The sequence below is a fragment of the Monodelphis domestica genome, chromosome 4, assembly GCF_027887165.1.
Source record: "Monodelphis domestica isolate mMonDom1 chromosome 4, mMonDom1.pri, whole genome shotgun sequence".
Classification (NCBI taxonomy): domain Eukaryota; kingdom Metazoa; phylum Chordata; class Mammalia; order Didelphimorphia; family Didelphidae; genus Monodelphis; species Monodelphis domestica.
Genome location: NC_077230.1, coordinates 25,506,232 through 25,531,002, shown reverse-complemented (window position 1 = coordinate 25,531,002; position 24,771 = coordinate 25,506,232). Strand labels below are relative to the sequence as shown.

The following is a 24,771-nucleotide window of genomic DNA, read 5'->3' as shown; positions in this document are numbered from 1 at the left end:
GATACCTGCATATAGTGAAATTACTAAATGTTTAATAGATCTAACTAGGAATACAGAACCAGAACCTCTGAAACTCAAACCTGAACATCTGCAAGCCTTATGTAAGCTTAAGGAAGTGATTTTAACTGCACCAGCTCTTGGAATCCCAGACTATACTAAACCTTTTCAATTATTTGTGCATGAGACCAAAGGTATTGCATTTGGTGTACTGACACAGACTTTAGGACAAAGTTATAGTCCAATTGGATATTATAGTTGTCAGCTTGATCCAATAGCTGCAGGTACAGTTCCTGGTTTAAGGGGTGTAGCAACTGCTGCAGTGTTAGTCCATAAGTCAGCAGATTTAGTTTTGGGATGTCCATTGACTGTATATTGTTCACAACAAATAGAAGCATTAATGAGGAAATTTTGTACTCAAGCTTATTCAGATCAACTAATTTCTAAGTATGAAATTATTCTCCTGGGTGGTGAGAACATCCAGTTGAGGAGGTGTAGTGTATTAAATCCAGCTACACTTCTTCCTGATTTGCCAAAGAATAGTGAACCATTACATTAATATGTAGAAGTAGTAGATCTAGTGGGTATGGCTAGGATGGATTTGAAAGATACTTATTGAAAATCCAGACTTTGTGTTATTCATGGATGGTTTTTCATATTTGTGTGATGGAATTTGATGTACTGGTGCTGCAGTGGTCACAGAATTTGAGACAGTGTGGTATGGCTCATTACCTAGTAACCTTAGTGCTCAAGGGGAAGAGTTGGTAGCATTGAAGCAAGCATGTCTTCTAGCTGGTGGTAAAACTGATAATATTTTTACAGACTCTCGTTATGCATTTTCTGTAAGTCATGCAACAGGGAAGATCTGGAAACAATGAGGTTTTATTACTGCATTGGGAAAACCAATTGCACATGCAGAAATAATAACTGAGTTGTTGGATGCTATCCAAAAACCTAAACAGCTAGTGGTGATCCATTGTAGAAGTCATACTTATGGCAAAGATTCAATCTCTAAAGGAAATCATAGAGCTGATATAACTACTAAGTTTGCAGCCCTGAATGCTCCAGTGTATGTAATGAATTTGTCAACTATTGAGTCTGATGATTTAGAAAGAACTTATGTAGACTCAGAAATTCAGAAGTGGAAGGAGAAATTTGGAGCAAGGAAAGAATATGGAATATGGGTTGCAGACACTGGAAAACCACTGTTAACAAAAGATTTATATACCTATTTGTGTTGAGCCATTCACACAAAAGGTCATTTTGGTACTCAAGCTACAGTAGACTCTGTAAAAAGGCAATGGGTAGCACTGGGAATAAGTACTATTGCAAACAAGATCTGTACAAGTTGTTCTGTTTGCCAAAAATTTAATCAAGGTGCATTCAGAAAGAAAGGTTTGGGTGGTAGACCTTTGGCATGTTGTCCATTTGAGAATTTGCAAATTGATTACATCAGCATGCCAAAAGCTGGAAGATAAAAATTTTGTCTTGTAATTGTTGATAGATTAACAAATGGCCTGAAGCTTTTCTGTCTAATACTAATACAGCTAGCTTTGTGGTGAAAGTGTTACTTAAGGAAATTGTTCCCAGGTTTGGTGTACCACTTACCATAGATTCTGATAAAGGATCTCATTTCATACAAGATATCCTGAAAAGAGTCTATGAGAATCTAGGAATAACATCTAAATATCACATTCCTTATCATCCACAAAGTTCAGGTCAAGGGGAGCATGTGAATAGGGAACTCAAGACTATGGTGGGGAAAATGTGTGCTGAAACTCATCTAAAATGGCCAGATATTCTTCCCATAGCTTTGTACAAGAACAGATTTACATATATCATCTTATGAGATGCTCTTTGGACATGCTCCATTGCAGGCAAAAACGCGTAAGGCTGTTTATACATCTCTATTAGGAGGAGATTCTCAACTTGCTTCATATTTAAGTGCATTACAACAATGGCTTAGAGAACTACATGATATAGGATTATTGATTCAATCTGGTCCATTGGATTATTCTCTTCATAATTTTCATCCAGGTGATATGGTGTATGTGAAAAATTTTGCAAAAACATCAGCAGCTCAAGAGAGTTGGGTAGGTTCTTATACAATTGTGTTAGTTTCACCATCTTCAGTAAAAGTATTAGGAAGAGATTCATGGTATCATTGCTCACATATTAAATTAGCTCATGGAATTAATAAAAAAAATGTAGACATTATTGGAGAAGAAAATGAAGAAGAATTCATGGAAAGTTGAGATTCATCAGTCAAATAGAGTCTGCAGTCAAAAAGATCAGTAAGGAGAGACCATTCCAGTGGAAGAGGACATTTGGATGGAAGAGGACATTACAGTTGAAGAGGAGGATTCAGAAAATTGATGGACATTGTGAAAAGGCTGAAAGACTTAAAAATATTAAGCAGATAAAGACTTTGAAGAGAATTTTCAGTGAAGAGGATAAAGTGATTAATGGACTAATAGTTCTAAAGAATTTGGGTAAGGTAATATAATACAACGTAACATATATTCACAAGCATTCATTACTACATTTCACTACCATGGATTTTAGAGAGGAAGAATTCTTCAAACAAATTATTACACATATTCAATGTCCCATAAACAAATTAAACTCATCTTGTCCAAAACTAGACTGATCTTTTCCCCTTAAAATCCTCCCTTTCTTGACTTCCCTATTATTGTCGAGGGCACCCTTACCCTTCTTGTCATCTAGTCTCAGCACCCAACCTAATATACATCATCCTCAACTCCTTACTCTCTCTCTCTCTCTCTCTTTCTCTCTCTCTCTCTCTCTCTCTCTCTCTGTCTCTCTCTCTCTGCTCATAATCAATCTGTTGACATCTGTAGATTTTATCTTTCAACATTTCTTGTATATGCCCCTTTTCTCCTCTGATACCACCACTCCCCTGGGGTGGTGGTACACCTCACTCATGGACTGCAATATCTTTTTGATTGCCTGGCCACAAGTTTCCTTGTAGTCCATATCAAAGCAATAAAAATGATCTTTTTAAAGTTCAAATTTGATCATGCCACCCCTCCCCCACTCCCTAAACTCTAATAGCTCCCTATCACCTCTAAGATAAAATCCTCTGTTTGCTATTCAAAGTCCTTCATAATTTCCTCTCTCTCTCTGTCTCTGTCTCTCTCTCTCTCTGTCTCTTTCTCTGTCTCTCTGTCTCTCTCTCTCTGTCTCTCTCTCTCTCTCTCTCTCTCTCTCTCTCTCTCTCTCTCTCTCTCTCTCTCTCTCTCCCTTTCCAGCCTTCTTACATTTAGACTTTGGGATTCATTAACACTGGCCTCCTTGCTGTTCCTCATATAAGACACTCACAGCATATTCCAACTCTAGGCATTTTTACTGAATGTCCCCCACATCTAGAATTATCTTGTTTCCTCATCTTTGTCTCCTGGCTTCCTTCAAGTCCCAATGAAAATCCTACCTTCTGCAGGAAGCCTTTCCCAATCCCTCTTAATTCTAGTAATTTTCCAATATTGACTATTCTTATTTAACCTGAATATTGATGAGACTCCCCAAGTAAAAGATCCATACACCCTTCTAGAATATCCCCAGCCACACACACCTTTCTCTAACTAGGGCATATTTGTATCCCATATCCCCAGAATTTCCAGCAAGTGACATCATCTTGGGTTGCCTGCTACCATGCATATGTGTAGTTTGCATAGAAACTCCAGCTGTTTATAAAAATCCTCACTCCCCTCAATAAAGTTGCCATAGATTGCCATCAGCATCTTTGGTCCATGTCATTGATCATCATTAGCCCTTTTGAAGCTGCCTACATTCTTACTCCTGGGAACCCCCAAACACGTAGTCCCTGGTGGTCCTGACACTCAGTATCATAGGTTCAGAGCTGGAGTATACCTTAAAGGTCATCTAATCCAACCTCTTTATTTTATATGATGAAGGAATTGATGCCTAGTAAGTTGCTCAAGGTCACACTATCAAAATTAAACCTGAACCATGGTTATCTGATTCTATAAAGAATTTTATAAATTTTATAAAGGAGTATGTAGGACAACCAGTAAGGTTGCCTCAAGGTATGCCATCCCTGGAGATGCATACCTTGAGAACAATGCTCAAAGACTTTTTAGGAAAGTAAACAAAGTTTAAAAAGAGAGTCAGGGTTCCAGGAGCAAACTCACTGTTCTGAATCTATGAGTCCATTCTTCCATTATGAAGTCTAGAGAAAGTGGGCATCACTTGCCACCTGGGAGTTGAAGCAAGAGACTGTGTCAAAAGTTGTCTATTCTTTTAACTAACATAGTACCCAGCTTAATGCTGCTAAATTGCAAAAAAAAAAAAAAAGGTCTCAGATCAGAAGAGCTTTCTTTCTTTGAATTTAGGACGATTCCTTCATATAAGCTGTTTATTTTGCTTAATTTAAGAGATCCACTAATTTCTCTGAGCTACCAAATATTTCTCTTTCCCATCATGATGTCTGAAATTTTCATTAGATGGGAGAAAGATAAAAGAACCCTCAATATTTGCCATTTCATACCCAAATCTTTATAGGGCTGTGCCACCACACATCATGGAGTGCCCATACTTACACTTTCTGTTTGTGAGCAAGTCCCATATCTTCCCTGATATTCAGTTTCCTTATCTGTTAAATGAGACAGGTGGTCTCTGAGATCCTTTTCTAGGACTATCGTCCTGTGAGTTCAAATCCAACAAAACAAAATCTTCTCCAGGGATTATAAGACTATGACTTATTATTAATAGGGCATTGTAGAAATTGAGGCTATTGGGATTTTCTTATTTGCTCTGGAGTTTTTGCTTTGTCAATAACATTCCTGTTGACAGTGTTTGGCAATCATGCTTGTAAGAGGAGGTGCTGGGACTAGCCTACCAAGATGTCCAATGGAGAGCTTTCCCCAGATTTCAGATGGAACCTCTATTCAATAGATGGGTGTCCTCTTTGAAAAAGGAGCCTAGTCCTTCCAGGTAGAGGTTCAGTGGTGCAATGGATAGAGTGCTAATCCTGGGTGCAGGAAGTCCTGAATTTGAATTCCACCCTCAGATATTTATTGGCTGTATTACTCTGGACAAATTCTTTAGTCTCTTCCAACCTTGGTTTCTTTATCCCTCAATGGAGATAATAACAGCACCAATCTCAGGGATGTTATGAGAACTAGATGACATAAAGTTTGCAAAGTGCTTTTCAAACTTGAAATAAAGTATAAATGCTACTTAATATATTTACAATGAGGATACAATTTCTAATCCCATTTCTCTATACTCATCCTACTACACCAAAGTATAGAAATACTTCACATAAAAATCAGTGAGATTTCATCTTATTTGGTCCAGTAAATTTGGGAATTATGTTTAAGATCAATAATTCCAGGCTTGTGTATGACTTTAAAATATGTGCTAAGAAAATGATAGAAGCAATGAGGTGACACAGTGAATGGAATGCCATGCCTGCAGTCAAGAAGACTCCTCCTCCTGAATTCAAATCTGGTCTTAAGTACTTATTAGCTGTGCAACTCTGGGAAAATCACCTAACCCTGTTGGCCTCACCTTGTCTGTAAAATGAGTTGGAGAAAGAAATGGCAAAACACTCCAGCATCTTTGCATGAAGACGCAGAAACAACTTAACAACAAAAAGGAAATATTTAGCAAAAATAATATTTTAAACTTATTCAACAGGAGAAAAAAGATTCACTGGAATTTGATGACACAGCATTGTCTTTGAGTCTTAGAAACTTTATGGCACTGGAAACAGTTAAGGCGCATTCCATGTCTGCCTTATAAGAACACTGCCAAGGGAAATAGGCCATATAAACAAATATTGACCCAGCAGGGTGGAACATCCTTGAGAGAAAACCTATAACCTCAAGAAAGTTGGTAATGCTGAGATCAGTATTATTGTTGGAATGAAGACAACATCAGCTGAGTTAAGTCTATATAGGTCTTCTCAAATCAGAAAAGCTTTCTACCTTTGAATGTAGGGCCAGCTCTATCACTAAGTCACTTATTCTGCATGATTTAAGCCACAGTCCCTTCTAGCTTCTATCTTTCCTGCCCACATGAAAATCTAACTACTAGTCACTCAATCCAATTTAATCCAATTCAACAAACTTAATAATCATAAGATTGAAGAGTTACAAGAGATTTTAGACATCACTTCTCCTTGAAAAGTCTTTCTTTTTACAGATAAGCAAAGTGAAACCTAGAAGCAATAATATTAATTTGCTCAAGATGATAAAACACTAAATATCAGAACTAGGATTTGAATCCAGTTCTAATGATATAATAATCAAAATTACCTAACTTTTTGGGGCCTCAGTTTCTTCACTTATAAAATAAAGGATTTGAACTTTTCTTATGCTAAAATTCAATGGAGTATTCATATTTGACCTAAGAATTTTGGGGAGACTAACACATACTCCAGAGGGTTTCAGAATGAATTGATGGCATTGGGATTCTGTAGAAGGAGCAAGCCTGGCAATTCCACTTACAGTACTGTTTCTGGCAGAACTATTATAAAAATAAACACCTACAAGTAAAGGTTTGTATTGATTTAGAATCTTGAACCCTAGAGACTACATTTCCCACAATCCCCTTTTCCTTTTCCTTCATCCCTTCGTTTTTCATGATTGTATTTAAGTGGTGGTAACTCCTCCTTCTTCCTCTTTTTTGGACCTGTGACCCAGCTGAAGTCAGGCAGTTCTTTTGTTTTAGCCATTATTAGTAAAACTTTATAAAATATAATACTTGGTTATTGATTATTAATTAAAAAAACCCACATTTTGGCTTACCACAAAGTGATTATGAATTCTCAAAAATTTCTGAGCAGATAGCCTTACAGTAAAGATAGTAAGTTTGCCTGGTCACTGCCCACCACGAGGTTCCGGTGGTGGGATGTGCTTGTGCTCCTGCCCTGCCCTGCTGTTTCTCCTGTCTGTCTGCTTGGCTAGTATTCCTCACCACTCTCCACCCAGCTTCGAGCCTCCTCTTGCCTAGACCAGAACCGCCACATGAGCCTGCCAATTCCAGCCATTTTTTTTTTCCACAGAGGGTGACGTATAAAAATCTTTCCACCCCAATCCCTTTCCACACTCCATGTGTGTGTTTCTAGTCTGCATAACCATTTTTCAGTGTGGGAAAAAAGAACCCCATACCTTCCAATTTTCAAGCAGATTTTTTTTTAAGCGGATCTTGGACTCCTAGTTTAAAAGGCTGTTACTACAGGTTTTTCACAGGGAGGGCAGTTAGTTCCATATCAGTAGATTTAAACTCAGTTTTGGGGAATAAGGCTGGGTTTTTTTCCTTCTTTCTCTTAACCCAAAACACCAAGGAGAAGTATTTTTTCTCTCATATGCAAATATGCTATTGTTTTCCCTTGAAGTTTTGTGTCTTTCTGTTTGCTCTTTAAACAAACCTCATTCAGCTTCTTTCAGGAAACATGTGATTGCAAAGCATGCTTGAAACTCTGAAACAACAGTTTGAGTTGGTAGAGCTAAAAAGTGCAATTTGGATTTGCTTAATTCTTCTCCTGAGAGTTTTTATTTTCATTGGGGATTTCCCACTTTATTTCCTTCTCCTCAAGAATATGCCACAAGGTAGGCTGCTTATGCTAAAAACCAACTTGAAATATTTTGACAAAGTTCTAAAAGTTATAACTGCTCTCAACATGCAGAGTGGAGATTCTGCTCTATGCCTCTATGAGGAAATTCAGACCTCTGACAAATGAAATCTAAATGGATAGTAAATATATATGGGGGAGGGGAAGGAAACTTTAAAAGAGATCTGAAAGTTTCTTGCTAACTATTTTGAGTTTATTCTCCTCCTATAATCATGAACAAATCTATTGGGATAGGTGAAAAGGATTTTGACTGCACTGCCTGTCTGCACCTTCTCATTGGTTTATATTTTTGTATTTACTGATTGCTTTAAGGTTTAAATTTTTTAAGTTTATCTGTTTTAATTTAATCATTATCTTTCTGCTATACTGAATCATCTTAAGATATGTTTTGCCTATATTGATCTTTAATTTGTATCTTTACCTTTGCTGAAGAACAAAAATATCACTGTATAAGCCATGAACATCTTGCCAAAATCCCTTGTCACTAGATCCATGGAAGAAAACATGTTGCCTTTGTTAATTGTCACATAGATGATGATGGATAGATTTCAAAAAAAACTGGTTAAATTGTGTGCAACATTTAGAGAATTTAATAAGCTAAGAATTTAATTGTAATTTTAAGGGGTCTTCAGAAATAATTATATATAAGTAGTTTATATAACTATATTATAAAGAATGTTGTATTAAAGGTAGAGAAACAAAGAAATGTTCCTAACAAGGTGTTTTCTATAAATCAGGAAGCCAGAAAAAAACAGCTCCTGTAAAACTCTTCATTTTAATTTACTTCTAGCAGAACAATCTCGATTTCTTGATGATGTGCTAGACTCAAATAAATTTTACTTTGTTTGCCAAGGTTGAAAGATTTGCTACATCTATAAAAATTGTGACAAATATCCATCAGTTCATAGTTTTTTTATGTCATACAGCAACCTATATGAAATATGATAGTGGGTTTGTTTGCTATTGTAATTAATTGGGCTATTGTGAATTTTGGGGACTTTGGTACTTCTTTCAGTGTTCATTATCTACTGTGTTACTGTTTCATTCTGAAAATCATTTTGTGCTTGCACTTGGCTGACATAGTGTGTCACTGATTTTAAGCTACATATTTTTGATTTTTAAAACTTAAAAAAAAAACCTTGATTTTTTAATTGCATGTACAATATAGTATCTGAGTTTTATTTTTTCTCTCCTTTTTGCATTTGAAGCACATGTCAACAGAATTGAAAAGATTTTTCTTTAATTTTTTTTTATTTTGCAATAATATAAGTTTTAAATATATTTGTTCTCATATTAATGCATATCCAAAAAGCTTTAGACTATAAAAATGATGCCACTGATTGTTTAAAAAATTATGGGACTTTGCTTAATGATTCTGTCTGATTCCAGGACAAGAGAATACAAAAGAGCCATTGCACAGTGCCAAAGAAGCACAAAGCTAAACTGCATAGTGCCAATCGAGCCCAAGGTCAAAGAGACCAACCAATCCTGATGGGATTGATGAAAATTTTGAGCCAACACAAGAGGACTTGACCTGGTTTGGAGCTTGAGGTTGCGACTGTTTAACATGTGTTAAAGGCAGGTCTTCCTTGTCCCACACTCTACGAAGTATCTCAAATTTGGCTCCTACCTGGCTCCTATAATCTAGTCACTTTTCTGTCTTTCATGATGTGGCAAACTTTCTGTAGTCCTGGCTACTGATTGGGTAAATGCATAATTCCTTAAATCATTTTAATTGGGCCCTGATTCAAGGACCTGTTATAGATTTGTTTTTCCTTTACTTAGATTTTTTTAGACATAAGACTTTTACATTTTGTATTTCATCCACAAGTTATTTTTCTCTTTTATTTGGATTTTTTCATGTTTTTTATTTCCTTTTGCAAATTGCTTCATATACATCATAACTCAGCCATGCATACCTGAGTACTCCCTGTGTTTGTTATTATTCACCTCAGGGGGGCAAATTATTGTTGTGAACTTTGAGCAATTCTAGGATAAGAAACTTGCTCCCTCCCAGAATTCAGAATGCACCATGAAGATAGATGCCTGCAGAGACCACACTCTGTATCATAAGATCCAGAGTGAAGTTTGGGATGTGAATTGAACTATGGGGGTTTGAAATGTCTTTGTTTTGAATATATACTCTTATGCCAAAGGGGACTGCCCCCCTAATTGGCTTTTTGTCAATACCATTGGTTTTGTTCCTTTTCCCTTTATTTTCCTCTTATCCCCAAATTATTTTAATTTCCCTTTAAAAACTGTAATATTTGTATATACCTATAGTTCAAAGCTATAAGTTAGTTATGTTTTCATGATCCATTGGGGAGACTGGTCTCCCAAAGGATTACAGGGAGAAATGTATTGATTTAGAATCTTGAACCCTAGAGACTACATTTACCACCATCCCCTTTTCCTTTTCCTGCATTCCTGCATTTTGTGTGATTGTATTTAAGTGGTAGTAACTCCTCTCTCTTCCTCTTTTTGAACCTACGACCCAGCTGAAGTCAGGCAGTTCTTTTTTTTAGTTATTACTAATAAAACTTCATAAAATATAATATTTAGTTATTGATTATTAATTAAAAAACCCACAGGTTGCAAATGGAACTATTGGTGGTAAGGTCTCTTTTGTGATAACTTACACTCTTGTTTCTAATTTTTCTTATATCATCTATCTCTCCTGGATATTTTTTTTTTGAGGACAGTTGTTTTTCCAATGATGTATTGTAGATATTCTTCTATTTTTTTCATCCTTTCAGTTTTGTTTTATTGTTCCCTGTTGTATAGTGGAATCTTTAGTTTCCATTTGCCCAAATCTAATTTTCAGAAAGTTATTTTCTTCATTGACCTTTTACTTCCTCTTCCATTTGGCCAATTCTTCTTTTTCAAAGGTTGATTTCTTCAGTGGATTTTTGTTCCTCCTTTTCTGTTTAGCTAATGCTAGTTTTTAGAGAGTCATTTTCTTCAGTGAATTGTTTCCCCAAGCTGTTGACTCTTTCTCTCATTCCCCCACCCCCATATTTTCTTCTATTTCTCTTATTATTTTCTTTTTAACCCCTTTTTGAGGTCTTCCAGGATTTTTTTGGATACTCTTTAACATTTAGTGTCTAATCTTTCCATGTTAGCTGACATCCTCCTTATCATAGATCTTTATGTGGCTCATTAAAGTTTGCATGCTTTATTTTTCTATCTTATCTCATTTTTTTATTTGAGCATATCTTATATGAACCTCAACAAATTGAGCATCTTATCTTCAGTCCCTAAACTTGGGTCAGTTGAAAGTGTGGGTTGCAAATGTAATGAGATTAAAAAATTATTTTTTGTTTCTTTTGTCTAGAATTGTGTTTTCATCACTATGAGGAATTTCCATTGTGAAAACTCCCTTCACCAATGCAGATCATCAATTTGTCTTAAACCTAAAGGTTTAGAGCAGCAGTTCTCAACCTGTGGGTCACAACCCGGGGGGGGGTGTCAAACAACCAAAACATAGGGGTCGCCTAAAGCCATCGGAAAATACATATTTCCGATGACTATAGCCACTGAGAAATCACGCTACTTTACAGCAAGATCTTGGAAAGAACTGGGACCCTGCTGCTCGCACATTGTACTAATATTAGTTACCTAACAGCAGCCCTCCCCCTATGAGGGGCGATGGATTTACCCTGTTGCCTGGAGAACAGACTCAAACAGAGACCCAGAGAGAGCAGGCGGGTGCTGGCTCTGGAGGGGTTAAGAAAGAGTCCTGGAGCGGATAGCTCCTGGAGCAGATAACTGAGCTGAGTAACCCCAACAAAGTGAAGCCTCAGCTCAAGCTGGAGGGAGAAGACAGGAAGAAGAAGGCAGCATCTGTGGACCCCCTCCCCAGGCAGGACTTACCTCCCACCCCAGCGCTCAGGCTGCCTCCTGCTGCATTAATATTTCTCAACATATAATTAAATATTGTTTTTGTGATTAATCACTATGTTTAAATTATGTTTGATTTGTAACAATGAGAATATATAATGCATATCAGGTATTTACATTCCGAATCATAACTGTAGCAAAATTACAGTTTTGAAGTAGCCACCAAAGTAATTTTTTGGTTTGGGGTCACCGCAACATGAGGAACTGTACTGCGGGGTCACGGCATTAGAAAGGTTGAGAACCACTGGTTTAGAGGGTTTCTTAAGATCCTAAAATATGAAATGGCTTGTGTGCAGTCACATAGCTAGTATGTGTTAGATTCAGAACTTGAAATCATGTCTTTCTAATGCTAAGTTTGGTCCTGTCTCCACTAGACTTACTCTTTTGAGTCTTAACCCTCTATAAATAGTAACTTGACTTCTTTTTAGAGTCCAGTCTATTCTGTTTTGTCAGTGTGTTTATATTAATGCAAAATCATGCACAAATAATCATTCAACCAATCTTGATTATCTCTGTGCATGATAAGAAGAAATGAGATGAAGTAGGATAATGTACACACAGATTTTATTAGTTAGAAGAGCTTTATTTGTATAAGAATATGCATGTTCTTGTGAAAGCATAGTGGAAATACAAAAAAAGGTCCTGTCAGAAAATGAGCAAGAGAAGGAAAAGTGAACCATGGATAGGTTTCATTTATGGAATTAGTAGAACTTTGAAGGAGATAGGAGGCTTCCACTGTAGCTGCTATGCTGTGATTTCTAAGGGTGGTAAGAGATCTATCAACTTTAAATTCCTAAACCTTGTAAGAATTCCTTAGACCATAAAACGGGACTACACTATCTCATTTGTTCATCAAACATTACATAGCTATTGTGTTGTAAGGACTGATACCTGGGGTAAGTTTTAGTCTCTTCTCTGATCATGAGTCTTTGCCAAGACTATCATAATCACTCATTCATGTAACATACATGTATTCATCTCAAAATATGTGTATTGCACTGAGCTAAGAGGTTGGGGAGGGATGGAGATATAATACAGCTCTGCCACAGAATACTATAAAATGGTGAGATGACATGTACAGAGATAAATAAAATAACACAGGATCAACCATTTTAAATGGAATAAGTAGAATATAAAGAGCTATGATATCAAGTGACTGAATGAGAATGTACTTCCATCTTTGGGGGACTAAGAATTATTTATTGAGCACATTGTGTTTTAGGTTCACGGAGGAATAGAAGACTGGTTGGAACTTGTTGGGGAAAGAGGTATCCTCAAATATGGGAATCTCAAGGCATCGTCAATTACCTACTGGACATTTTAAACCAATGCTCTGGAGGCCTCTCATACTCAATGTATTCAAAATAGAACTCATTATTTTTTCCCCTAAACCTACCCCCATTCTAAGCCTCCCTATTCCTGTTGAACCCACCTTTCTTCCAAACTCTCAAGGACAAAACCTTGGCATTATCCTCCACTCTTCATTCTCTGTCACCTCGTGTGTGGTCAGTTGACAACTGTTGCTGTTTCTAGCTTTACAACATCTCTCACATCGAATCCCTTCTCTGTATTCACACAGGTACCACCTTAGTTCAGACCATCATAGGACTTCTGACCTGGATTATAGAAATGGTTTTCTTATTGGTCTCCTTGTCTCCATTCTTCCTTCCCAGTCAGTTTTCCACACTAATAGCAAAGTTGCTCTCCTTAAGATGATGCATAACCAAATCACTCCTTTGCTCGATAAATTCTAGTGGTTCCCAATTGCCTTTAAGATAAAAAAAAAAACAAAAACTCTTCTGTTTAGCTCTTTAAAGCTCTTCACAGTTTGGTCTCAACTTGTCTTTTCAACCTACCTGACAACTACATTATCAACCCTCCCTCACTTTCCTATCCAATCAAACTGGTCTCTCTATACTATATATGACATTCTATCTCCCATTTCCTCACCTTTTTCATAGCTGTTGCCCATGCCTGAAAGGCCAACCCTCCCTACTGCTTCCTCCGAAAACCCTTCTTTCCTTTAAAATGCAGTTTAAGCACCATTTTCTACATGAAGCCCCTTTCTTGGTTCCCAATTGCTAGGGCCCTCCCAAACTACCTTTAAATTATTTGTATTTATTCTATATATGCTTAGACAGGTATAATGTATATATTTGTGTGTATTTGTTATTTACCTATTTTTAATAATAATAACTAGCATTTATATACTGCCTACTCTTTGATAAATACTTTATAAATATTTTATCTCATTTGATCTTTATAACTCTGGGAACTGTATGCTATTATAATTTCTATTTTATATTTAAGGAAAATGAGGCAAACACAATGACTTGACCAGGGTCATACAACTAGTAAGTGTCTAACTGAATTTGAAATTCAAATTAAATTAAATTAATTGGAGGCAGGTGGATGGCTCCATGGATTTAGAGTCAGGCCTAGGGATGGGAGGTCTTAGGTTCAAATCTACCCTCAGACATATCCTAGCTATGTGACCCTACTCAAGTCACTTAAACCCAATTACCTAGCCTTAACTGCTCTTTTGCCTTGGAACCAATACACGGTATTTATTCTAAGATGGAAGGTAAGAGCTTTAAACAGTTTTTAATTAAAATAATTAATTTAAATTAACTCAAATTGAAGTTAGAGTCCTCCTAACCCTAGGCTTAGAGTTCTATCCACTCCCATGTTTTTATCTAGCTCCTTTAGAATATAAACTCAAAGGCAGAGATTCCTTTTTTTTTTTGTACTTGTATCCCCAGGAGCTGGAATTTAGTAGACATTTTTAAAAGAATGTTTGTTGATTCATCTAGTTTTCTTTACTGTGGGTCTCTACATTCCTCCTTCTCCTCCTATAGTGGGATGTTTATGCTTAGTTTCTCTGTGTTAAACTAGTTGTTTGTTAAATATTATATTTTGGAAGCATTTCTGAACCTCCAAAATATTGGAAACTTGCACTACCTATCTCATGTTCTGAGTGAATTATTTTGTATCTCCTATAATTATATAAAATTTTTAATAATTAGTGTCAGAGGGAATAGAGGGGACTACCTTGGAATTAGCAAAATACGTATTAAAAGTTTGTCTCCAAAAATGACTTTGTATCTCTTACTCTTTCTGTGCACAAGCAACTTTCTATAGACAAATTATTGATCTATACCAGTAGGAAGAATTCCTATCCCTGATTTCCCTCTACCACTGAAATCACAGGTCCCAATGAACCAAAACCGAAAACTAATGATAACCCATTTATGTAAAGTTTGGATATAAAGTTTTTCATACTTGATCTCACTTCATTCTAAAATCAGTAAATATTTGTTAACTGATGGTATCGAACCTACCACTGTGTAATTCAGACTAGACTAGACTGATGAAGAGCCTTTCTTGGCTTGGCTCTGAAATGGAAACCAAGAGTTCATATCTCTTTAAAAAATACACATGAGTGCAATCTGGATTAAAGTACACCTGCCCCTTTACCCTGAACAGCATGGATCCTAACCAGGAAAACGAGATAAGGCAGTGGAAAGGTGCTCTTACCTTTGTCCCTTCATTCCAATAGAAGGTCCTCCTTTGCTCGAGGTGCTTTGGCTTGCTGACACTGAGCAGAGGCATTCTGGAGTACCTGCAGCTGTCCTTCTCACTACCTGCTAGAGATGCTGTTTAATTTGAAGACCTTGCTGAGGAGTGCAGCTCTCCGACAGCAAAGCCTGCTGGCAGTTCGGCATTTTCAGTAAGTGTGGTTTGGGTCTTCCCTTATCTTGGCAATATGAACAGTTCTGGTGATGAAGGATATGATACTCTGTTCACAATGCATTAGGAAAATTGCCTCCTCCAGGAGTTAGGTTTGGGTCTTCTTGCTCAAAAAGGTCATATCTCATTTAATCTGACTAGCATTAGCATTGCCCTTGCTTTTCTTGTTTCTGCCCCAATCACATTTCATTTTGTGCTGACTTTGACACGTATGAATTCCATTTCTATCGTAGCTTTAGACTTAGAAGAGATCTTAGAATTTATCTAGCCCAGTCCATGCATTTTACAGATGAGGAAACTGAGGTGCAGAAAAAATGTGACTTGCCCATTCTGTTCTAGATCTATCCATTCCAGCCTATTCCATTTGGAGTCTTACAATTCTAAACAATCACCTATCTTGGAATTATATCAAGAAAGTTACAAAACTGTGTATACCCTTAGACCCTCTGTTTCCCAAGGAGATAAAGGGAAAAGGAAAAGAACCCATTTGTTCCAATATATTTATAATAGCTTTCTGGAAAAGAACTAGAAATTGAGGGGGTGTCAAGCAATTAGGGAATGGCTGACCAACTTGTGCTATAAGACTTGATGGAATAATACTATACCATAAGAAGGGATGAGCAGGCTAATTTTTTAAAATCTCGAATAGTAAAATAAGTTGAACCAAGAGAACATTATATTCAGCTACAGATTGAATACTTGCAGAATAAAGTGTGAGTGCCAACTCCAAAAAATGAACTAAAAATAGAAAGATAAAAGTCAAAATTTATATATACATATATGTTTGCTGGGTTATATCTTCTATGATGTGGAGAGGGTGAGTTATTGGGAATAAATTCTGTTCATTAAAAAAATCATCTATCTTGATGAAATTAAGGGAACTCTTTCTATTGGGCTATCAGCTAATATCAGCAAGGTAAGATGGTATGGTAGATAGAGGGCCAGTCTTCAAGTCAAGGATACATGAGTTCAAGCCCTGCCTCCGACACTTTGAGATCTTGAGTAAGTCTCAACCTCTGAATCCATCAAATGATCAAAAAGCACTTACTAAGCCCTTGTACCGAGGCAATTTTGATCTGCACCTGTGGACGGAGTTTCCACAAGGATGAAAACACTAGTACAGGCTAACGGGAAAAAAATCAATTAATATTTGCTGAATAAAAGGCATTGAAAGAACTCTCTGACAATGTGCCTTCCACAGTCAACTCTGAGCTTCCAGTGAAAAAATAGAAAGTTCTCCTTGTACCCTTTGAAGCCCTACACAAACCTACCTTTCTAGTCTCATTGGCTATCATTTCCCTTCCCACTTTCTTTGAACGGGCCAAAATGGCTTTCTCTCTGTTCCTCACCTACGACACTCTGTCTTCCATATCTGTGCATAGAATGTACTCCCTTCTTACCTCCATCTCAGAGTCCTTTTCTTCCTTGAAGATACTACAAAATATCATTTATCATATGGCACAATACATGGATTATTATCTAGGCATAATTGTTGACCTGTTTTAATAAACTATAGTTATTTAGTCTATATTTCAAAATTATGTATAAATGTAATTATATTTAATTACGCATGATTAATTATGTGTAAATGTAATTCATTTCTATCTTTAAAAAATGTACTCAAGTACCATCTTTTCTGTGAAGTCTTTCCTGATCTCCCAAACTGCTGATGTCTTCCCTCCCAAACTTTATACCTCCCAAATACTAAAATGTTGTCTTTAACTACTTTGAGTAGATTTGCACTTATTAATTAATAGTTATTAATTTAATAATGTCATTCTATAATTTTATATAATGTTAAAGATATCTACTTCTTGTCTCCCCCATTAGAATGTTAGCGCACTGGGAGTCGGGATGGTTTCATTTTTTTGTACTTGCATACCCAGCATCTAGCCCTGGGCTTGGCACATAGTAGTCTCTCAATCATTTCTTGCTGATTAATTGATTTCACTCCAGGAATGCCAATACTAATATAATCTTGAGACATACCTCAGATTTAACACTAAAGGACTTAGAAGTAAATGTTGTAAAAGGTTACCTATGAAGAAAACTTTTAGCTTTGTGGAAAAAATAACATTTGTTTTTCATTCATATTTGAAAACTTGCACCCCCAAACTCTGGATGATGGGCTGCATCCATTCATATTCTCTCTGAAATAGCTATTTATGAATTCTAGATATGGAGCCAGCAATTGGAAGAAAGATGCCCGAAAGCAAAGATAGAAATCATTTTGAGGAAACAACTATAATGGCTGCATGTTCTCAGACAGAGAGTGTTTGTTGTAGCTATAATCAATCTCCAAACTGAGTTTCTCCTTTTCTCATTATAAACTTATTTGTTCAGAGAGATATTTGATCTCATCAAAGTGAGTTTGATCTTGAACAATACAGACAGCAAAATCATGCATATCTCACCATGTTCATTTTGTTCATATCCCCTGTAAGATCATAAGTCCATCCAAAATATTGAGGTCATTCTTCACAACCATAAGCCAATTAATTGTACAAACAAAATAAGGATTAAAATCATATACATAAACCATAACCACAAGCTATTTGCAATATGCCACTTCAGTTCTATTTGACAAGCAGGCGTTAAGAACCTTTTCTGAGGGACAGCTCAGAGGTCCTAGGTTCAAATCTAACCTCAGATACTTCCTAGCTCTATGACCCTGGGCAAGTCTCTTGACCCTTAATTGCCTAGCCCTATCTGCTCTTCTGCCTCAAAACCAATACTTAGTATGGATTCAAGGTAAGTTTTAAAAGAAAAAGAACCTGTTAAACACTGAGATAGTTGTGGGGAGAAGGCAAGAATTGAGAAGTAAGAGGGGGATGCAAAGTCAAAAAATTAGCAAGTTTATGCCCTCAAGGACCTTACATTTTATTGGGGCTTGTGACATGTACACAGATAAGTAAAGAAAAAAGGATATACAAAGAAAATACAGATTAATTTCTGAGTATTTAGGACTGCGGATCAGAAAAAATCTGTTGTAGGAAGTAGATGGGACCTGAGCTGCACCTTGCAGGGAGCCAGGATTTAAAGAAAAGGAGATAAATACGGAGGGAGGAATTCTAGGCATGGAGGACAGCTTGTACCAAAGCAAATAGGCAGGAGATAGAATTTCAGAACCACCAGTAAGCCAGTTTGCCTGGAACAGAGAGTACATGTGGAAGAGTAATTTGAAAGCAACTGGAAAGTTAGGCAGGAACATCTATTTGGCAACTGCATGAAAAATGAATTGGGGAGGGGAGAGAGTGGAAACAGGGACACCTGTTAGAAGGCTATTGCCTGGGTCCAAGGGGGAGTTAGGTGGCACAGTACACAGAGTGCCGGACCTGAAGTCAGGAAGACTGTGTCTTCCTGAGTTCAAATGTGGCCTCAAACATTTCCTAACTATGTGACTCTGGGCAAATCACTTAACCCTGTTTTCTTCAGTTTCCCCCTCTATTAAATGAACTAGAGAGGGACAAACCAGCCAGTTTTTTTGCCAAGAAAACCAAAATGAGGTCATGAAGGAGTCAGACAAGACTGAACTACAAGAAGTCCAGGTCCAAGAGAAAAGTGAGGAGAGTCTGAAATAAGGGGAGATTATTTGAGAGAAGGAGACAAATGTCAGAAGAGTGGAGATTGTATCAAAAAGGTAAACCATAGTGCTGGTATTTTATCAAAGTTTATATGCATAAAATTTTAATAATAAAAATAATATCTTTATTTGGTGTCATTCTCTGATTTCCTTTTTTGGGGAAAGTGGGTGGTTAGTCAAAACTAAATTTCTTTGGTGAATTTAGGGAGGCAGTCATTGGTGTCACTGAAAGAATTCTGGGCTGAAAAATCCTTGGACCTAACATCTAGGTTGAGCTCTGTAACTTATTCACTGTGTGACCTTGGACGTTTCACAAGTTCTCTAGAACGCAGATTCCTCATTGATAAAATAAGGGGCATGGTCTAGAAGATCTCTGAAGTGTTTTTATAGATCTAAAAATCTATGCTTTTAGTTCAGATAACCATTAAGTAGCCATCAAGGAGTCACTCTTCATGGATTCAGAGAGAGAGACAGAGACAGAGAGACACAGAGAGAGAGATAGAGAGAGAGAGAGAGAGAGAGAGAGAGAGAGAGAGAGAGAGAGAGAGAGAGAGAGAGAGAGAGAGGAGAGAGATAAAGAGAGACAGAGAGAGAGGGAGACAGAGAGAGATAAAAAGAGACAGAGAGAGATAAAGAGAAAGAGAGAGAGATAAAGTGAGAGAGAGAGTGAAAGAGAGAGAGAGAAAGAGAGAGAGAGATAAAGAGAAAGAGATAAAGTGAGAGAGAGAGAAGAGAGAGTGAAAGAGAGAGAGAAAGGAGAGAGAGAGTGAGAGAGAGAGAGAGAGAGAGAGAGAGAGAGAGAGAGAAAGAGAGAAAAAGAGAGAGAGAGAGGGAGGGAGGGAGGGAGGGAGAGAGGGAGAGAGGAACTATTATTCTTTTTGTCAACCCCAGCTACTGGACGACCTCCAGCTAAAGAGCACTAAGAGCAATGAAGTTTCTGTGAGGTCCCTGACCTTTGGCATTCCCCTCAGAATCAGAAGAAAGGTATTTTACTCTTGTTTGTTAAGAGTTACATTTTAACTTTGTTTATACTCTTGAGCAAAGTGATTTAGGGATGGTGAGGGGTGGTACATTAACTCTTAATTTGCTAGGTTCTGTACCTTGTAACAAGAGTGCTTAAAGGTTTGTTTGTTAATTCTGATCTGAACAAACACCAACAAACCTGAACATTTTCATATATGTGACAGAATACATTTCCAAAAAAATATAAGAAACCCCAAATTTAATTATAGGCAGCTTTGTTTTTTCAAGTATGTACCAAATTCAGCATATTAGTTCCAAAAGCATCCTGCTTTTCATTTCCCTCTAAACCTCCTGCTCTCTTCTGTGAACTATACACAAACAAAAACATCATTGATGCCATTTTTCTTTCTTATTTGTCTTTCATTCCTCTCTTTTCTTTTTCTCTAGTTTTCTTCCTTTCTTCTTTCTTTTCTTCCTTCTTGTTTACTTCCTTCTACTTTCTCTCCCACTTTCTCCTCTTCTCTCTCTCTTTCTCTCTTATCACTATCACTACCCCACTCTCACTTTCTTCCCTACACCCAGTTTTCAAAAAGAGCCTCCCTTGTATTAAGATAAATTACACAAACATACTGACCATATCTGAAAATATGCCTCTCATTCTATACCTCTAGCCCATTACCTTTCTACCAAGAAGTAGAAAACATATTTAGGTTCATTGGGTTGATCAGAATTCCTAATTCTTGCAAAGTAGTTTTTCTTTACAATGTTGTGACCATTATGCAAATTGTTCTGGTTCTGCTTACTTCACTCTGTGCATCACTTTATACACATTCTACCCACTTTCTCTGAATCTGCCCCTTTCATCACTTTATAGAGAACAGTAAGCACTTCTTATTTTGATATTCTATAATATGTTTAACTATTAGCCAATTTATGCCCATCCGTTTAGTTTTTAGTTCCTCACTATTTAAAAATGCTTCTATTAACATTTTCTATATATAGGTTTTTTTAAATCATATAACAAAAATTCTCCTTTGAGCATGTCTGGTAGTGCTAGCATTGAATCAAAGAATATGCACAGATTGTTGACTTTTTGGAGACAGCTTCAAATCAATGAATTGGACAAATTCATAATTCCACTAACAGTATGCCAGCGAGTCCTCACTGAGCCTCAGGCTGGAGGGGGTAAACACAACAGGTACCTAAGGAATTAGTCAATAAGCATTTATCAATCATCTCTATGTGCCAGGAAATGTGATAGATTCTGGGGATAAAAAGAAAGACCAAAGCAATTCTAGCACTTTGGGAGCTAGAAATATAATATAATACAAACAAAGATATGCAAACATTCTGTATTTAAAGGATAAATATGAAATAATCAACAGAAGAAAGTCACTAGAATTAAGAAGGACTAGAAATGCTTTCTGAAGATAGCTAGATTTTAGCTGGGACTTGAAGGAATCCAGGGAAACCAAAAGGCAGAGATGAAAAAAAGAGAGAATTCTAAGTATTGGGGACAGCCAGTGAAAATGCCCAGAGCTGAGAGATGGAGTGTCTTGTCTGAGAAACATCAGGGAGGCCAGTGTTGATCTTACAGGTAGGATGACTGGAAAGGTTGGAAGAAGCTGGGTTATGAAGGCTTTTGGACACTAAATAGAGGGTTCTTGTAATTTGATCCGGGAGGTAATAGGGAACCACTGGAGTTTATTGAGTATAGGATTGACATGATTGGACTCTTCACTTTAGGAAAACCATTTTGGTGGCTAAATGGAGTATGGACTGAAGTGAGGAAAGAAAGCAGGCTGACCCACCAGCAGGCTATTGCAACAATAGAGGCATGAGTTGATGCGGGCTTGACCCCTAGTGGTGGCAATAACCAAAGAGAAAAAAGGACATATTTGAGAGGTGTTGCAAATGGGCAGACCCTGGCAAAAAATTCGATGTGGAGGGTGAGAGTCCAAAAGGAGTCAAGGATGTCATCTGGGTTGTGAGCCTGGAAGATTTAGAAAAAAAAGTGGTGCCCTTGACAGTAATAGAGAGATTTGTAAGAGAGAAGGGAATGGGGGGAAAGATAACAAATTCAGTTTGGAATTTGTTGACTTTAAGATATCTACTGGCCATCCAGTTAGAGATGCTTACAAGACAGATGTGGGCCTGGCTGTCCGCAGAGACGTGAGGGCTGGATAAATAGATTTGACAATCATTAGCATAGTTTGTAGACAGCCTTCTAGGAAAGTCTAGAGGACTGACAGATCCAGCAAAAATATTGCATTCCATAAGGGTGAAACCCAACTGAATCATCTCTTTATTAGAAACACTAGAGGTAGCTGGGGGGCTCAGTGGATTAAGAGCCAGGCCTAGAGATAGGAAGTTCTAGGTTTAAATCTGACCTCAGACTCTGGACAAGTCACTTTACCCCAATTGCCTAGCCCTTACTGCAATTCTGCCTTAAAACCATTATTTAGTATCAATTCTAAAATGGAAGGTAAGAGCTAAAAATAAAAACAACACCATTATCCAGGGGGCACCAGCCTAGCCTATCAGCATAGTGGTGCCATGTTCCAAAGTGAACTTCATAAGGAAGTTCTCCAGGGAAAGAAGGGAAATCTAAGTTTGAGTTCTGACTCCTGTCATTTACTACCTAGGTGAATTAATTTGTTTCTGAACTTTTTGGACATTCAGTTTTAAAATGGTATGATAATAACTGCCTTGTCTGATTCAGGGAGCCCTACAGAAATGTAAGGTATCAGTATTGATATTGACTGCTGATTTGACCCAGGTTTGATCTTAGCCCAAAGCTCTAAAACTGAGGGATCAGATGATATGTAGGAGGCCATAGAAATTACTTAACCTCTTTCTCAGATTAAATTAGATTGAGTTTTCTATTCTCTTTTCCCTTCTCTCTTAGCTCTCCCCTTCCCCATAGTGAGCCCCTAGAAAAGGGGGGCTTCATCCTAAGAAGCTGATTGCAGGACTATCCCTTGAGGATCCAAGGAACAATAGTAATGAAGATCTGGTCGAGTAAAGGGGCAAAAGTTAAAGCCTCAGGTCAACAATAATTTAAACTTTCTTGGTGTGGCACTACCAGAGCTTTGGGGAAAGATGGAAGAGGCTTTGCTCTAAGACCTTGATATTCAGGGGTGTCCTTCTTAGGCAATACTTCTTCTCTCGGGGCTCTTCCAGCAGCCGGGACCATATCTACTCTCTCCAACTCCCAGAGAAGGGTGAGCCATATTGCTTTCTCTTCTGATTGTATCCACCATCACACTCTGCTCTGCACCGCTTAATCTCACCTCAAGTTATTTTTGTCTTAGATGAAAATGTTCCTAGGCTATACCTCAGGGTGTGCTGAAAACTGTTAAGCCAGAAGTTATGTGGCTTTTTCCTGTGTTCCTGGAATCTTCCTTTGTGTTGTTTTGCAGCCTGGTTCAAAGTTAGCTTATTGAAGGAAGTGCTGAGTTGTGGAATGTTAATGCCCTATTGTTGTGTGGTCTTGAAAATAGAAGGTTCATCTTATGTGATTTCCTATCATTTGGAAATTATCTTTGAAGAATTAATGATTTTTAAGCTTGTTCTCACAAGGAATAATGCAAAATAATCCATCATGCCTCTACCTAAAGCCAGATATTGTAAACTTGCATTTCTTAGACTCCTACATCAATATTCATCAATAATGGTCATATTTGACTCCCAAATCCTCACATTTACGTAGTTTAATGGTTTTCTCACAGCAACCTATGGAGTAAGGGTACTGCAAATATCATGGATCCTACATTATAGATAAAAACAACAGGCTGGAAGAGATTAGAAGATTTCTGCAAAGTCACACAGCTAGTAACTAGCAGATCTGAGAACAGAAATCGGTTATTGTTATCCTATATTTCCTATGAATTTCTAATGGGAATAAGAAACCTGGAGGTTGCCCCAAATTCACATATTTCATACTTAACAGAATCTGATCTTATGATCTTCACATTGCTCTGGCAAATAGACCACAAACCTCTGCTTGCTGCTTCCTCTTTTTCCATTACAATTACTATCCAGGTAAGGGTGGGCTGCCAGATATTTAACAATTGGCTCTCAAAAAAATTATTTTTTTTACTAACAACACACTTTCAAGTCTAATTTGAATGCATTAACATTTTTTCATCATTTTTCTTATGTCTAGACAATCCACAAAACAATAAGGCAAATCCTGGTTTGCAGTGTTTGCCAATTTCCAGAGCATTGGTTATCTCCCTAAACATGTAATAATTAGTTCTTTTGAACACTTTGAGCTGGCACCTGAAGAGAAAAAGAAAACTCATAAGTAGGTCTGCTTGTTGGAACCTTTTGTTCTCATCTTATATTATCTTATGGCTCTGAGACCCTGAAACATATTCTTGAAATTTCCACTCAACAAAGCCTTTGCCTCACCTTCCACACTTCCCAGTTCCCAAGTTGACTTTGAACTGTCTTGATATAAGGAGTGACACAAAGCCCATTCCTCTCCTTATTGATGGAGATTGATTACTTCTCCAATTTGTGAGGAGCAGAGGTGGCAAGAGTTTAAGGGAAAAGAGATCCTAGTCTGTTTCCAGTTTCCAGAAAGAAAACACAGTTCCAGAACCTTTCGGTCTCTGAAAGGAAAGAAATTGTAAGCCCCTCATCCATGTCCAAGCCAAGGACACTAGAGATTTGGGAGAATTTCTCCTTAGGTGAGAGATTCCCTAATTGCTGCTTGCTACTGACTTAAATAAAGGGATTTATTCAGTATTTGCTACAAATACACATTATGGAAATGACATTCTAGGGGAAGAGAGTTAGGTCTTGGACATATAGATTTGGGCACGCTTTCCCAGTAAAGCAATCATGATGAGAAGCAAAATTGGAACCCAAGAATTATTTCCCCTATTATTGTTCAGTAGTTTTTCAGTCATGTTTAATTCGTTGTGACCCCATTTGGAGTTTTCTTGGC

General features: G+C 37.3%; 1 protein-coding gene across 1 annotated transcript in view; it reads left to right on the top strand.

Annotated features, from left to right (window-relative positions):
- Positions 1-15,031: 15,031 nt before the first annotated feature.
- The window catches only part of OTC (ornithine transcarbamylase), an 83,008-nt gene continuing 73,268 nt past the window's right edge, over positions 15,032-24,771 (top strand). The window contains exon 1 of the mRNA XM_001378992.5: positions 15,032-15,248. Within this exon, the coding sequence (XP_001379029.1) occupies positions 15,172-15,248 (77 nt within the window). The 5' untranslated portion in view covers positions 15,032-15,171. The remainder of the gene's footprint in view (positions 15,249-24,771) is intronic.